Genomic DNA, 15,997 nt, shown 5'->3' with positions numbered 1-15,997 from the left:
GGGCCAGACCTAGCACACTCAAAGTTCTGGTGGCCAAGACAGAATTTTCACTGCCTGAGAGCTGCAGGTAGATGGGCACTGCTGTGACACCCCCTTCTCCAGCCTGGCCCAGCCCAGCCATTTCAAGGATACTTTAGATGAGAGCATTCAGAGATGACAGCCATCTTTCCCATATTGTTTCTAAGGAATGAGGCAAAGGCATCCACATGAGAGGAGGTGATAAGAGTTGAAGTTTGGGATAAGTGATGGGCTGACCTGCTCAGCAGGGGTATGGATTCCAGACTCTGGGCTCTAGTATTGGAATATGGAGGGGGCTTACAAGGTCTCATCTGTCATCCAGGGAGCATGGGGTTGGTGCTGGAGCAGTCCTGGGGGAGGAGGGCTAGGGAACTAAAAAATCGGCATTATCTGCAGGAAATCTGCTTCTTATAGATCTCTGGATGCTCCCTTCGGGATTGTAGAATCAGGGCCTGTCATTCTCCTTGGAAAGTGTCTAAGAGGTCTGGGTTAAGCCAATCTTCAGACAGGATTAAAAGTGGGCCTCCTCCACGCTCAACTTTCCTTTGTCACGGGTTGAGATCTGAAGCCACCACCATGCAAGACATGACAAAGTCCTAGGGCTTGGTGGAGCCACAAGTAGGAAAATAGCCTGGGTCCTTCAAACACCATGTGGAGGGGGGTGCTTGCCACCCAGAGACATGAATTTCAACTCCGATTGGAGCAAAAAACATCCCACTGCCTTTTCTTCCAAAAGTTCAATCTATTTTAACTAATAAATTATCATTTGAGGATTTTTTTCACTAAACTCCTGGATTAATTCTGCTCCTTTCTGGATACCATGTCTTTCTTATGCTTGGAGGTGTTTGCTGGAGTATTGATTAAGGAAATTTTTAAAGAAAAAGGCACCAAGGAAACAAACTTTCTGAACCTTTTAGGTAAAAAATAGTTCCCATTTTTCCCTTCTTTGATTCGATGCATTTTTCTGGATATTAGACACAAAAGTATTTTTCCTCTGAAGACAAATGCGTTGCTTCATTGTCTTCCACCATCTAGTAATGCTAATAAGACATACATGATAGAAAAATCAGCAGGGGGCATTCTCCTTGTGACTCAGCGGGTGAAAAACCTGACATAATGTCCATGAGGATGTGAGTTCCAGGCTTCACCTGGCTTAGCGGGTCATTGTTGCTGTAAGTTGCAGTGTAGCTCACAGATACCTCTCAGATCTGGTGTTGCTGTAGCTGTGGTGTAGGTTGGCAGCTGAAGCTCAGATTTGATTCCTAGCCTGGGAACTTCCATATGCTGTGGGTGCGGCATAAAGAGAAAAAGAAAAAGCAGCCAGGAAGGGATACAAAAAAAAATGTGCAAAAGATCAATACAAATAGCTGTACACACATGAAAAAAGGTATCGCTCACAATGGGTATCAGACATTAATAAGAGTCCATTTCCTTCTCTGTCAGTTTGACAAAGATTATTAAAATGGTAATATTCAGCTTTGGCACAGATTAGGGAAGTGACTATTTTTATATACTGCTGGATAGGTGTAAAAACTGGAATGAGCTTTCTTGAGGACATGTTTGTAATATTGCAATCTGTTACTTTTACCTTTGTAGGTGAGATCATTTTTTTTTTCTAGTTGGAAACATTTTCATTCTGTTTATCCATGAAGTAGCCAAGTTTCATGAGGATGCCTTTAGGTGAAAATCTATTTTTATTCATCAGCTCAGTACTTACTGGGCTTTTTTTTTAAAACTGTTTTATCCCAGTTTCAGGGAAACAGTCCTATTATTTCTTTGATTTTTCTTCCCTGCCTTCAGTTTTTCTAATTCTTTCTTTCTCAACTTTTTATTAAACGAATATTGGACCTCCGGCTAGATTTTTAAAGTTTTCTCTCATGTTGTCTATGTCTTTTGTCCTTTGCTTTATATTCTAAGAGAGATTTAAATTTTTTTTCTTTTTTGCTTTTTATTGATTTCTTTCACCAAACATTTAAATAATAAGCATTTTTTATTTTCATGAACTCTGGTTACTTTTCATATCAACCTGTTTTTGTTTTGTGGATGTGATACTTTCATACCATCAGGATGACCCACAAGAATAATAATTAGGCTATTTTAAAAGTTCTCTTTTCCATGATTGTCTGTTTCTTTTAGTGAAAGCTCTTCTATTTGTCCATCTGGGCCACTCATTTTGGTGGTGTTGGTTCTCAAACATCTGGTAATTCCTCATCTTCCATCTACATTGACAACTGAGTCCATGGTCACTGGTTTGAGTAGATGGCATGTTTCTTCTCTCCTTGACTGTTATAAAACAATAAATGCACAGCAAAAGATGTAATTTTCAAAAGTATTAGTCTTCATTTTATTAGCAATAGACCCACTGTAATAAAATACTTAATTTTTCTATAAAATGTGTCTGTCACATTGGCTATCTATAGAATTTATAGAAGTATCTATGTAAGAAATCTTTAACATTCGGTCTATCCCACTTAGTGTCTCCAACTTAATGAGTTGTCTCCTTAACAGAGCATTTTATAGCTATATACTTTGAAGTTTTGTCTAAGCCTTTTTTGAGTTAAAAATTCTTTGTACATATTTACTTGAAAATGTTTTAGGGTAACCAGATTATATTTTTTTAATATCAATATACAATTTTATGTATAAAGAAAAAAAAACCTATTCTGTCATAGGTGCCTATTATTTGTGACCCAGATTTCTTAATGTTTCATGTATGCAGGGATGTTTTTAAAAGACTGGTATATGAAATGGATATGAACACTATTAAAATAGTTGCATGACAACTACAATTGTGTGCACAATAGACACATTATGAGGAAATCATGTATTATTGGCAAAAGAGATTATTTTTCCCTTTTTAACAACTCATAGCCTGATTGGTTGCATCGGCCTGGAGAAAAATTTTCATTCAAAAGATGCCAAGACCTTTTTCCATGATCTCACATTGCTACCCATTTATTTTTCACACACAGAGCCTTATTCACGCTGGGGGTCACTAGTTAAGTAGGCTAGATTGAGCTCATCTCAGCGAAGCCATTACACTTCTTTCAGTCTTCCTTGCACATTTGCTCCATGCAAGCTTCAAATGTGGAAAAATATAGACTTCTGGGCTGGAGAAACAAAGAAGCAGCAATTTCCTTGCCGTATTCCTTGGCGGGTGATGAAGTAGAGAGCATGTGGTGATTGGAGCCAGACCTCACCCTGGCCACGGGCACCGCAGTCCACCCAAACCTAATTAAGAAAGATCCTGAATAAACTTGGGGGATAGCCAAAATCCCTAGCCCCTTCAAACAATGTTTTTGATATAAAAATTAGCATCTGGGCTGAATAAAAAGGAGCACTGTTTTAGGCCACAGCAAAAAACAAACAACATCAACAAAAACCCGCAAAAAAAAAAAAAAAAGTTTATCTTCTTCTCTTCTTTTCTGACCTTCTTTTATTGGACATTTCATTGATTTGTACCAGTGATAACTTTTCAGAGATGTTGGCTTGCAACCATCAGATTTCAACCTCTCATTTGGACCAAGGGATGCAATGAGAATGACAGTGATAAGTCCTACCTTTAACCCTGTCACAGGCATCATCCTTCTCCACATGAGTGAGCTGGTCTCACTTGTTTTTATTCCTGCTTGAATTACTGCTGCTAATATATAAAGTTAGCAGAAATAACGTTTTAAGAAACTTGATTCAATGAAGAAGAAGGCAGGAGTTCCCGTTGTGGCTCAGCAGTAGAGTAGTGAACCTGGCTAGTATCCATGAGGACTCAGGTTTGATCCCTGGCCTCACTCAGTGGGTTAAGGATCCAGCGTTGCCATGAGCTGTGGTGTAGGTCAAAGATGCGTCTTGGGTCTGGTGTTGCTGTGGCTGTGGCTGTGGCCGTTAGCTGCCGTTTTGATTTGACACCTAGCCAGGGAACTTCCATATGCCAAGGCTGTGGCTCTTAAAAAAAAAAAAAAATCATGCTCAGAAAAAAAGCAACACCCTGTCAGAGTCTTGGGGATCCTCTTTAGTCACTACCAATCCCCCAACACCTTCAGTACCATTGCCATTCAAGATGAGTCCATTATTCACCTCTGAGTCCCCAGAAGATAATGTATGACAGACTTCTTGGTACGTGTCTAGAAGATGATAAATGTCCAGAAATTATTGATTTATTTTCTTTCAAGACACCCAATACCTATTTTAGAAATAACTTCCAGTCTTACTCCTGGAAATTTTCGTGTAGGGTATGAGATAGAAAATTTGACTAATTTCGATGCCTTTGTTATCCTGAAGACTTACCTTTTAATGAAGTTGAAACCAATTAGGGAATTAATTAAGACAACTCTACACTTTAGGAGACTCAGTGAAATACATACTGATAAAATTATAGGATTTCTGGGGCTTGTAATCTTGTAAGAGGGGGAGCGAAATGAGCAGGAGAAGTAGGTGAAAAAGACTGGCTGTGAATTGATCATGTTTGAAGCGGTGTGACAGGCACGTGTGGGTTCATTATACTATTCTGTTTTATTGTATGTTTAAATAGTTTCATTATAACAATTTTTTAAGAGTATAGATTAGAAATAAATTTTTTTATTGGTTTTTTTTTTTTTTTTTTGGGCCTCCTTACAGCATATAGAGTTCCTGGGTCAGGGATCTGATCTGAGCTGTAGTTGTGACCTACACTGCAGCTGTGGCAAGTCCATATCCTTAACCTGCTGTGCTGGGCCTGGGTTCAAACCTTCTTCCTGGTACTTCAGAGACATTGCTGAGCCCATTGTACCACAGCAGGAACTCAAGAAATAACATTTTTAAGTGGATGGACTGCTGTCAGCTCAAAGCTGAATTCCTCCCCAAGAATTGCCTTCAACTCAATAGAACTGTTTCACACAAGGTAACACTCTCCCCCATACCTTTACCCTGATAGCTTGCATCCAGTGACTGGTGGATGGGGAGAAAAGACTTGGCTCCCTTGCATTCTTTTGAGATACCTCTAAAAGGCCCGTCTCAGTTGCATAGCTCCCCTGGGGCTGACTGAGGCCTAGATTATGATGACATACAGTTCAGCTTCTCCTTTTTCCAATCCTGTTCCCTCACTTCAACCTGGATATTGCGGCACTGGATGTGGTCTCAGTGGTATGCTGGTAAATGTTTAATAGCCAGCTCTCCAGATCACTAATTTGCAGTGTTTGCCAATTTTCATGGTGTAAATATTCCCAACATGACCAATTTCAAGCTCCAATGTCACTGAAAGCAGAGTAGAGAAGGTGTGAGCACAACTGATTCTTCTGACATGGTGCAAGCCAGGGCTAGCCACCCCTGGCCAATTTTCCTCAGTGAAATTCTGCTTCTGCTGCTGCTGCTGCTGCTCTCCTTCTTCTTCTTCTTCCTCTTCTTCTTCTCCTCCTCCTCCCCCTCCTGTGCCAACCCTCCCGCTCCTCCTGTGCCTTCCCTCCCCCTCCCTCTCCTCCTTCTTCTTATTTTTTTACTTTTTTGGCTGCCCCTTGGCATTCAGAGTTCCCAAGGCAGGGATCAGATATGAGCCACAGTTGCAAACTAAACTGCAGCTGCTGTAAGGCCAGATCCTTAACCCACTGTGCTAGGGCTGGAGATCAAACCTGCATCCCAGTGCTCTCAAGATGCCCCCAGTCCCATTGTGCTATAGCAGGGACTCCTCAATGAAATTCTTAAAAGCAAATCTCTACCTCAGTCTTTTTTTAGGGCAACCCAAACTAAACACAAAAATTATCAGTTATTTTTATACTGCCAATTTTAGTGATTTGTTTATTAAAGAAACTAACGTATTACAGGCAGAATGAAATGAAATCAGTCAACTCAAATGTTTCAGTGAAACACACACACACACACACACACACACACACACACAGAACACACCAAAACACCATAACACAAGGTCCCACAATAACTGCCTACAAACATTTAAAATACAGACTCCTCTTAGTTTTCTAAACATTACACAGTTGCATTCTGAGAAAACAGTCTTTCAGATACGTTGTTCTTACCGAGACTAGGAAAAATTGCCAAGAGATCATCAGACAAATTCAAATTACAATTGTTATTATTGCCATAAATCAAAGCATATATTTAAAAGAGCTAAGGTTTCTTCATCAGAACTTTTAATTCAGAGTAAACCTGTTTATAATATCTTATCACTGAAGAAAAATACAGAGGAGCATTGCATGTTTGAAGAACAAATAAGACTTTCACCTTGTTCAAGAGCTGTTGTTGGAATAAATAAATAATCAGAGGTTGAAGTTTTTTAAGGGGTTTGAAGGAGTAGGAAGAAAAAAAATAAACAAGATGCTACATTCAATGGAACAAGGTCACAAAAAGGAAAGGGAACATCTTGTAGGAAATGAAACACAGAAGAACTGGAGATGGGAAAATTTTGTCTAAACGAGTAGCAGATTATTCTGCAATATTGGATCCATTTTGGTAGAAAGAGAAGGTACCTGGAAAATGGGAACAAAATGTCCCATTGAAAAGTTTGGAATAATTCATTTTATTTTAGTAGTATAAATACCCTTAGCTATCAACAGAGAATCAGAACAAACTTCCTGGCCTGTTATTGGAGCTGACCCACCTACCAAAACAGAAGTTCCAATAGTGGTTCTCAAATTCTGACCTGATTAGAATCCTCTAGGAAAGCTGATTAAAATGCAGCTTCCTGGCAGTGCAGCTATTCTGATTCACTGGAGGTCTGATGTGGGCCCAGGGATCTGCATTTAAAAAAGCCTCCTTGAAAGTTCTAAAGCCCATGGTCTCTCTCAAACCAAAACATGCTGAAAAGCAAATACAGCCAAACAGTCAGGAACCTGCACCACATAAGATTAGGAAGATGTCTACATCATTTCATTATGCAAATATATCCTCCTTACAAATATAGATCTGGATCCCTTATCTTCTGCTTCCCTGAAGGTCATTTTTAGAAACAACATCTTCCATCTATCCATCAGTCAAGCAGATTCTCATCTCCATACCTTTATATTCCTGCTTGCTCTGTAAAGGAAGGGGAAGTATGCATGTGTGCACACACACACTCGCATTGCAATTGGGAGGTTTGGGCATGCATAACACTACAGTTCATTTAGAAAATCATCTTTCCAAAAAGAACCAACCAAAGGGATATTTTTGGCTCTGGTATAGTTATTGAAGTCCGGTAATCCCTATTCAATTGAAATCATGGTTTTTACTAACCTAGCGATAGATTTTTTTTCTTATAAAAATTAAAAATTCTCACAAGCACCCTCTTAACCAACTTCATTCTATATGACATATATTCTTATATAACCAATCCTTCGGAACCTGTGCCCCTCAGGAAATATTTCGCTTGGATTTCAGTTCTTCTCATAAGTGTATACATTCAACACAGGCTCTCTGACAGAGACAGGTCTTTTATCCTTTGTTGAGTTGAGAATGTAATAAATCACCTAGGCCTCTGAGATCTTGACGAAGATGCATTTTGGACAATTAACTAAGATCAATGTCATTTAAACGCACAATTTTCAAGAGAAAAGGCCTATTTGTCTTTTATTTCTTTGCACATTTATAGAACATAAATTTTCTTTTGCACAAGGAATCCTGCACCTGTTCACTGAGAAGAGTTGGAATTTAGTCCCTTTTGGAATTTAGTTATCAAGAGCAGTCACTGGATGGGGCCACTGCATTTTCAGAACCCACCTCCTCTCCTCTTCTGCTTGTGGGACTCCTCGCAAATATTCATGAGGAACTTTAACATGTGATCCGCTTTTAAAGTGATGTATCTACTGGGGGTTATAATTTCCCCATAAAAAGTTTTGCACACTGATTACCTTTAGCCCTTAATAAGCTCTGAGCATCTGGGCCCACTGCTCCATCCAACACTGAGGCTGTGGGTAGAGTTTCTATCTCAGGGCACAGCATGAAAGCCTGGGTCCATCTGTGTCATGCAAAGTCAAGCCTCTCTTGAAGTGATTTGTTTATAGTGTCATTTGATGGAGTGGAATGTTCTGTAACTCATTCGAACTATTACAGAAGCTTTGCTGAAAGGTCACCCCTGCTTTTTAGAGTTTCCCAATCTGGGCACCATCTGGGAGCTTGTTAAAGATAAAGTTTTCCACGGGCTTTTTCCATACTAACTAGATCCAATTAGCAAAGGGCTAATTTACAGAGAAGTGTGTGTTCACATTTAGCGAGAAAGAGAGAAACAGACAGACCAATAGGCAGACAGACATCCAGAGACAAAGAGAACTCAAGTAAATTACAGTTAATTGCCCAATAGTGTATAAGCCTACTTAGCACCTAGTCGGAGTGCTTATGCCAAATGACAGTACTAGTTAATAGATCTGAAGGGGGGGGGTGTCCAAATTGAAAAGTTTAATAACATTTACTTTTAAATGTCATTTTGGAATCAGTCTGTTCTTCAAGGGTAGTCTTGGGAGTCAACGCTCAAGGAGTTTGAATTTCACCATTTACTCCAAATTCAATAGGAAATGACAATCACTCCTTAAATTAGTTAAAGGTATGCACACTAACCATTCACTCCACACGGCACCAATGGCGTTCAAGTTGTTATAATTTACAGTTTTAGTCTAGGCCTACAATTGGCTGGCTTGCCTTCTGCCCCCTTCCTGATGAAACAAAAGTCTTGAATTTTCCAAACCTCAAAAGCGCAGCTATAAAACTGTAGGAGACCAGCAAGAGGAAAAGGAAAGTTTCCTTTAAAGATGTCTTTGGTTGATGCTGGTCAGGTCGGCTCTCTCCCTTGAAACATTAACCATGGTTCTTGACACTTGTCCTTGGAAAAAGCCCAAATGTGGCAAGTGGTAGAAGCAACATTTTTTTACCCTCCTGCCTGGAAATTTCCCTGATGCGTTCTAGCTGGTGTTTTCCTGGGTAATAAAGAGTTTAGCTCCTGCCTACCACCCTTGCCCCTGTCTGCAGAGGAAATAAGTAAACACATTGTGAGATCTACGAAATTAAAACCCTAAACCCTCTCATTTGGTTGGAACTCCTGAAAGGGTCTGGACCAAAGAGGCTGCACAGTAGCAGCTAAGACACAGGCTCTTTGGCATTAAACTTTTTCTAAGAAGTGCATGCATTTGTAGCAGGAAGAGGAGAACATTAATCTCCCGAAACCATAGTTTTGTCTCTGCAGAGACACTAAAAACACAACAATGACTGTGTCTCCCTTGGTCCAATGAAGCTGGTTTGGAAACAAAAACTGTTCTTAGAAAGGAGGAGAAATCCATTTATCTGCCTTCCGAGGCAAAGAGGGAGGTCTTTCTGGCAGGGTTTGGAGGTTCCATTTCAGGACCAGGAGACTCAATCCTCAAGTTCAAAGCTTGACTCGTCATAGAGTTCAGGGCGCGCTGACTTCCTGTGCCGGGAGTATTTCACATGCAGGAGATCACCTATTTCATCCAGGGCTTCCAAAACCTGCAAAGAGATGGCCTGCATCAGTCCCCTTTAAACCCCCAAGTAACCATGTTCTCTGCAGCCTCACAGAGAACCACCATCTTTTTTGGCCAGCTTATTGAATTTTAAAGAAAAGGAGAAAGATAAAAAAGCAGGTAGCTATGGTTCATAAACCAGCCCTAGAGGAATGTGAGAAGCTAATGCATTTTATTTCCTACTCTTTAATAGCCTAACTTCACCTTACGGATGTTTAATTTATTTGTGGGGTGTGGAGAGAGGAATAAAAGCCTCTGATCTCTGCTTACCCTTGAAGGCTTTATTTTAAAGTTTAATGGTACAAGCTTGTGGAAGAAAAAGAAAAGTTTGCAGGTTACATTTGAGTTATGTCTTCATGACACAGCAAACCAACCTGGCCAGTAAGAAAATGGAACATCATGGCAGCTGATCAGCACCCCTGTCTCTTCCATGCTTCCCCCCACCTCCACCTCTCCCATCCCCAGCTTTTAAGTACTCATCTCTATGCTCCATAGAATAAAAGAATTTAAAACCACAAGAGACCAAGAATACATCTGTTTCAATTCTCTTAATCCAGACAGGTAAATGTATATTCCCAATTCTACAAATGAAACAACTGAGATCCAGAATATACAAAACATAATTTTCTCCTCTAGTCTAAATCCATTGTATTGGGCATGTCTTTCTAAATTTTTGAGCCTGTTTTTCTCAACCAGTCAAAGAAGGAAGATGATATTAGAGTTCACTGTTTTGAAAAAGGTTAAGGGAGAGCTATTAACATCAGAATGAATGACTCTTGGGGCTTATGGACTTTCCACTTTGGAAAGTCTTTCAAACTGACATCAGGAGTTACTGTCCTGGTGCATTGGAAATGAATCCAACTAGGAACCATGAGGTTGCAGGTTCGACCCCTGGCCTCACTCAGTGAGTTAAAGATCCAGTGTTGCCGTGAGCTGTGGTGTAGTAGCAGACGCGGCTCGGATCCTGCATTGCTGTGTCTCTGGCGTAGGCTGGCAGCTACAGTTCCGATTTGACCCCTAGCCTGGGGACCTCCATATGCTGCGGGTGTAGCCCTGAAGATACCAAAAAAAAAAAAAAAAAAAAAAACCCAAAAAACTGACATCAGTTAAGATCTCTGCTAACCTGTTAAGTATAGTTTATTTCTGGGTGGTAGGATTACGGGCGTTTGAAATTTTCTTTTTACTTCAAAGTATTTTCTTCGCTTTTATACCAAATATAAGCAAGAAGAAAAAGTAACGAAAGTTAACATTTTAATTATTTATTTATTTTTGGCCACGCCCATGATATGTGGAAGTTCCCTGTCCAGGGATCAAACCTGGGCCAAAGTTTCAACCTGCACCATAGCTACAGCAATGCTGGATCCTTAACCCGTTGTGCCACTGGGGAACTTCCTAGAAATTACATTTTAAATGACATCGATCTGGGATAGTTTCTATTGCTTTTGTTGAAGGTGGGGGATGTAGCAAGTATGGTTTTGAAAGTGAAGGACCCTGAGTTCCTGTTGTGGCCCAGTGGAAATGAATCTGACTAGGAACCATGAGGTTGCAGGTTCGATCCCTGGCCTTGCTCAGTGGGTTAAGGATCCAGTGTTGCCATGAGTTGTGGTGTAGGTGGCAGAGGCGGCTCAGATCTGGCATTGCTGTGGCTGTGGCGTAGGCCGGCAGCAACAGCTCTGATTGGACCCCTAGCCTGTGAACCTCCATATGCTGAGGGTGCAGCCCTAAAAAGACAAAAGCCAAAAAAAAGTAAAAGAAAAGAAAGTTAACAAAACACACCCTGGGGGTGATGAGAGACAATTCATGGACGGAGTGAGCAGAAAACACAGGATTTCAATTCATTTTTATCTCAACATTTCTAAAAAAATATTTTTATTATAGAATATTGGCTATATTCTCTGTTTGCATGGTACATCCTTGAGCCTATTTTCCACCCAATAGTTTGTGCCTCCCACTCTCCCACCCTTGAATTGTCTGTCTCCCTCTCCGCACTGGTAACCAGTAGTTTGTTCTCTACGTCTGTGTCTGCTTCTTCTTCTTCTTCTTCTTTTTTTTTTTAAATATTCACTAGTTTGTTATATTTTATAGATTCCACATATAAGTGATATCATAGTATTTGTCTTTCTCTGACTGACTTCATTCAGTTAGCACAATGTCCTTCAAGTCCATCCATGTTGCTGCAAATGACAAAATGTTCTTTTTTATGGCTAACATGCCATTGTATGTAAATATCTCATATACTTTGTGTGTGTGTGTGTGTGTGTGTGTGTGTGTGTGTATAAAACATCTTCTTTATCCATTCATCTGTTGATAGACACTCAGGTTGCTTCCATATCTTGGCCATTATAAATAATGCTCTTGGACTTCCCGTCATGGCTCAGCGGAAACGAATCTGACTAGTATCCATGAGGATGTAGGTTTGATCCCTGGCCTTACTCAGTGGGTTAAGGATCCAGCGTTGCCATGAGCTGTGGTGTAGGTCGCAGACACGGCATGGATCTGGCGTTGCTGTGGCTGTGTTGTAGGCCAGCATCTACAGCTCTGATTTGACCCCTAGCCTGGGAACCTCTATATGCCTCGGGTGTGGGCCTAAAGAGACCAAATAATAATAAAGATAATAATGCTATGAACATTGGGTGCATGTGTCTTTTCAAATTAGTGTTTTTTTTTTAAATATATTCCCAGGAGTGGAATTGCTAGATCATAAAAGTAGTTCTATTTTTAGTTTTTGAGAACCCACCATACTGTTTTCCACAGTGGTTGCACCAATTTACATTCCCACCAACAGTGTACAAGGATTCTATCTTTTACACATCCTCATCAGCATTTGTTATCTGCGCTTTTTTTCAATAATAGTCATTCGGATAGTTGTGAAGTGATATCTCAACCTTTTTAACTTATTCTTTGTGAGTCTGTTATGAAATGTACATAATATGGGTAATGTGTATATAGTCTTAAATGGATTTATGTTGAGTCCCTCTGATAAACCACCTGGAACACACCAATACTCAAAGTTAGGTTTGTTCAGCTTGCTTCAGCATGGGAATATATACTCCAAAAGAACCATCTTCATCACAGGGAGTGGAGAAGGGCTGCTTATTACATTGGGACTTGTGCACAAGATGACTGTGAGGAAGCAGGGACCATGACGGGAATTCCAAGTCTTCCCCACTTTCAAGGGCTTCTTCTAAACCTATTTTTCTTGCCTTTACAAACATCTTGAAAGACTCGTTTACCATGTCTTACCCCTGAAGCATTACATTTAAGAGAAACAACTTGTTAAAATTAATGCGCTAAAATATATATACTCATTTTACAGAACCTGGGCCATACGGAAAAGTATAAAGAACAAAACCAGCAAAGTTCTCCCATCATCTCAAAACCTAGAGTTAGCTCAGTTGTTAACAGGTCATCTGATAAACTATTACGGTGTACCTACTATGTACTACACATTGGTTTAAGTCTTAATATAATGGCAGAGCAGAAAGATATGGAGGGTGTGTGTGTGTGTGTGCATGTGCGCATGTATAATTAAAGCTCAAAGTATCCTTTTCATTTTTAAAATTCTTTGTATTCTTATTTCTGTTCCTTGCATTCTCCTAAAACTGTCTGCTCTGAGGAACATCAAGCTCCTACCAATGCTCATCCAATAGTTTCTTCTCTTCTCTCACCCCATTTAAACCTTCTACTGTTTTGTGGGGACATTTGATCTTCCCCTTCCTTGGAGCTTTTTCCTTTTTACTGTGTTTAGCACTATCTTAGTTCATGGCTTTTTCAATTGTTCTCACTCCATCTAAGTCTAGTTCCTTGTCTGATTCCTATGTCCACCCTGGGATGTAGGCACTCTACTGGAATCTGCCTTTGACCCATTCACTATAGTTGGACAATTATATCTTCTATCATTGACTTTAATGATCCCGCTAGGTCCTCAAATTACAGCAGCTCCAGCCTTTCATACTGCCCTAAACTCTAGAATCTGATTTTCTTTTCTACCGCTGGCCCACTGACATATAATCCCAACATGTCTAGAACTGAGCTCATTTCATTCCCTAATCCTGTTGATGATTTGCTATTCCTTGCCGTAGACCTTATCTCAGAGACATGCTTAGTGTTGCCCTTCTTCCATTCTCTGGAGGGCTAGAGACCTTGAATTACCCTTGATTGCTTTGTCCCATGTGTGCCCTGCACCCAAATATTTGCCAAGTCTTGGCAGCTCCATGCATTTATAGCATCTGTTCCTAGATCCATGTCTTATGTTTCCATTGCCTTTGACCTTGTCATTTCTTGTTTTGTTCAAATAGCTTCATTTATGTAATAACTTATTCCATCTTCATGCTCTTGCAACTGTCTGTATGTCTTTTCCGAGATGAATTTATTCTGACTGGTATTATTAGGAGGTATTAATTTATAGTAAGTCCTCTTAGACTTTTTGCCCCAGGGTTTTGCATATAGCAGACAGCCAATGGTGTTTCCTCAACTGCATTAATCTTTCAAGATAGTTTCATCAACCCTGAACTGACTGACCTGGCTTTGTTCTCTGGAATTACTCATGCCCATAGAGACTGAAATCAAAGGGCAATACAATGTGGTTTTAGAATCATTTACACCTCATGTAGGACTAGCTTAGATGATAGACGTCCCTCTGTTGTTGGTTTTCCAACAGGTTGCTTTTTGGATGCTTTATGGATGTGGTGACTATGAGTAATGTCAGGATGCATGCAGTTCATGCTGCAATGACACCTAAGATCAGCATCTCCATTTAAGAACAAGGAAAGAGCAGGATGTCTGGCTCGTCCCTCAGCCTTTGCTATGAAAGGGAAACATGGACTTGAATCAAGCCACTGAGCTGATTTTCTCTTCTGTCTGGTGAGTTGATTCATTGTTGGGCATTGTTAGGATTTCTTTGTTTTTTTCTGAAATAGTTGAGTGTCATTAGTTGTTTTTTTTTTTTTGTTGTTTTTTTTTTTGTTTTTTTTTTTTGTCTTTTTGCCATTTCTGGGGCCGCTCCTGCGGCATATGGAGGTTCCCGGGCGAGGGGTCGAATCGGAGCTGTAGCTGCCAGCCTATGCCAGAGCCACAGCAATGCAGGATCCGAGCCGTGTCTTCGACCTACACCACAGCTCACAGCAACGCCGGAACCTTGACCCACTGAGCAAGGCCAGGGATTGAACCCGCAACCTCATGGTTCCTAGTCGGATTCGTTAACCACTGCGCCACGACGGGAACTCCCTAGTGTTGTTTTCTTAAGCCATCCAAGAGAAACTCAGGAAAGCTCAAGTGAGCTCAATAAAACAATGTGCTCAGGAGTTTCCAATGTGGCTCAGCCAGTTAAGAACCCGACATAGTATCCATAAGAATGCAAGGTTCGATCCTTGGCCTCACTCAGTGGGTTAAGGATCTGGTGTTGCCGCCAGCTGTGGTATAGGTCGAAGACATGGCTTGGATCTGGTGTTGTTGTGGCTGTGTCGTAGGCCGGCAATTGCAGCTCCCATTCAACCCTTAGCCTGAGAATTTCCATATGTTGTGGGTATGGCCATAAAAATAAAATAAAATAAAATAAAACAAAAAACAAACAAAAAAACAAAAAACATGCTCAGAAACCGAGGACCCAGTCCTGCTGCTTCTGTGATACTCACCTTGTCTAACATCTCCCGTGTATGTGTCGCTGAAATGCAAAACCGAGCCCGGGCTTCCGCGAGGGGAGTGGCTGGAAATCCAACGACCACCACACCGATTTTATATCTGTTCAATAGATGCCTTGCAAAAGCCCTAAGGGGAAGGTGAAAAAGGAGGTTAACTGAGAGATGACAAAATTACACAGGGGAAAAAAAGGAATATAGCTAGTTTTACTTTTTTAAAAAATAGCAAGTAGGAGATGATTGAAATAATGGAACTCCTGTCAAGGAGTTGTGGCCACAAGGAAATGTGGCCACCAGTCCCTTGATGGCACCCACAACTGAGTATATTGTGGGGCCTGGCACACTTATTAGACAATTGCACGTACAGTCTTTGACACTGAGCAAAAAATGCTGATACACGTGACCCTGGTTTAAACAAGTGTGTACACATGTTACATCTTTTGTCTGCAGGCTTTCTAAGGAATAAAAAAGCCATAACACAATGCAATTACATAAAGAAAGAAATCTATTAGATGCAAACTTTTATATGCTTTAAAAACTTTTTGGGAGGTCTTTTTAGGGCTGCACTCATGGCATATGGAGGTTCCCAGGCTAGGGATTGAATTGCAGATGTAGCCACTGACCCACAACACAGCCACAGCAATGCCAAATCTGAGCCTTGTCTGCAACCTACACCACAGCTCATGGCAACACTGAATGGATCCTTAACCCACTGAGCAAGGCCAGGGATTGAACCTGCATCATCATGGATGCTAGTCAGATTGGTTTCCACAGAGCCACAACAGGAACTCCTTCTTTAAAAACTTAATGCCAATAACATAGTGTGGAAATTTTAAGAAGGCTGTACTTCATGACTATAATTTTAGGACCAGCATCAGAGGGTCTGCTGGAGCCAACCCCAAGCCATGTTCT

At 40.6% G+C, this 15,997-nt stretch overlaps 1 protein-coding gene across 1 annotated transcript in view; it reads right to left on the bottom strand.

Annotated features, from left to right (window-relative positions):
• Positions 5,753-15,997, bottom strand: part of SPTLC3 (serine palmitoyltransferase long chain base subunit 3) — a 133,882-nt gene continuing 123,637 nt past the window's right edge. The window contains exons 11-12 of the mRNA XM_003134257.4: positions 15,083-15,215; positions 5,753-9,435 (exon numbers count right to left, since the gene is read on the bottom strand). Of these exons, the coding sequence (XP_003134305.1) occupies positions 9,322-9,435; positions 15,083-15,215 (247 nt within the window). The 3' untranslated portion in view covers positions 5,753-9,321. The remainder of the gene's footprint in view (positions 9,436-15,082; positions 15,216-15,997) is intronic.

Source organism: Sus scrofa, chromosome 17 (genome assembly GCF_000003025.6).
Source record: "Sus scrofa isolate TJ Tabasco breed Duroc chromosome 17, Sscrofa11.1, whole genome shotgun sequence".
NCBI lineage: Eukaryota > Metazoa > Chordata > Mammalia > Artiodactyla > Suidae > Sus > Sus scrofa.
This window is presented reverse-complemented; position numbering and strand designations above follow the sequence as displayed.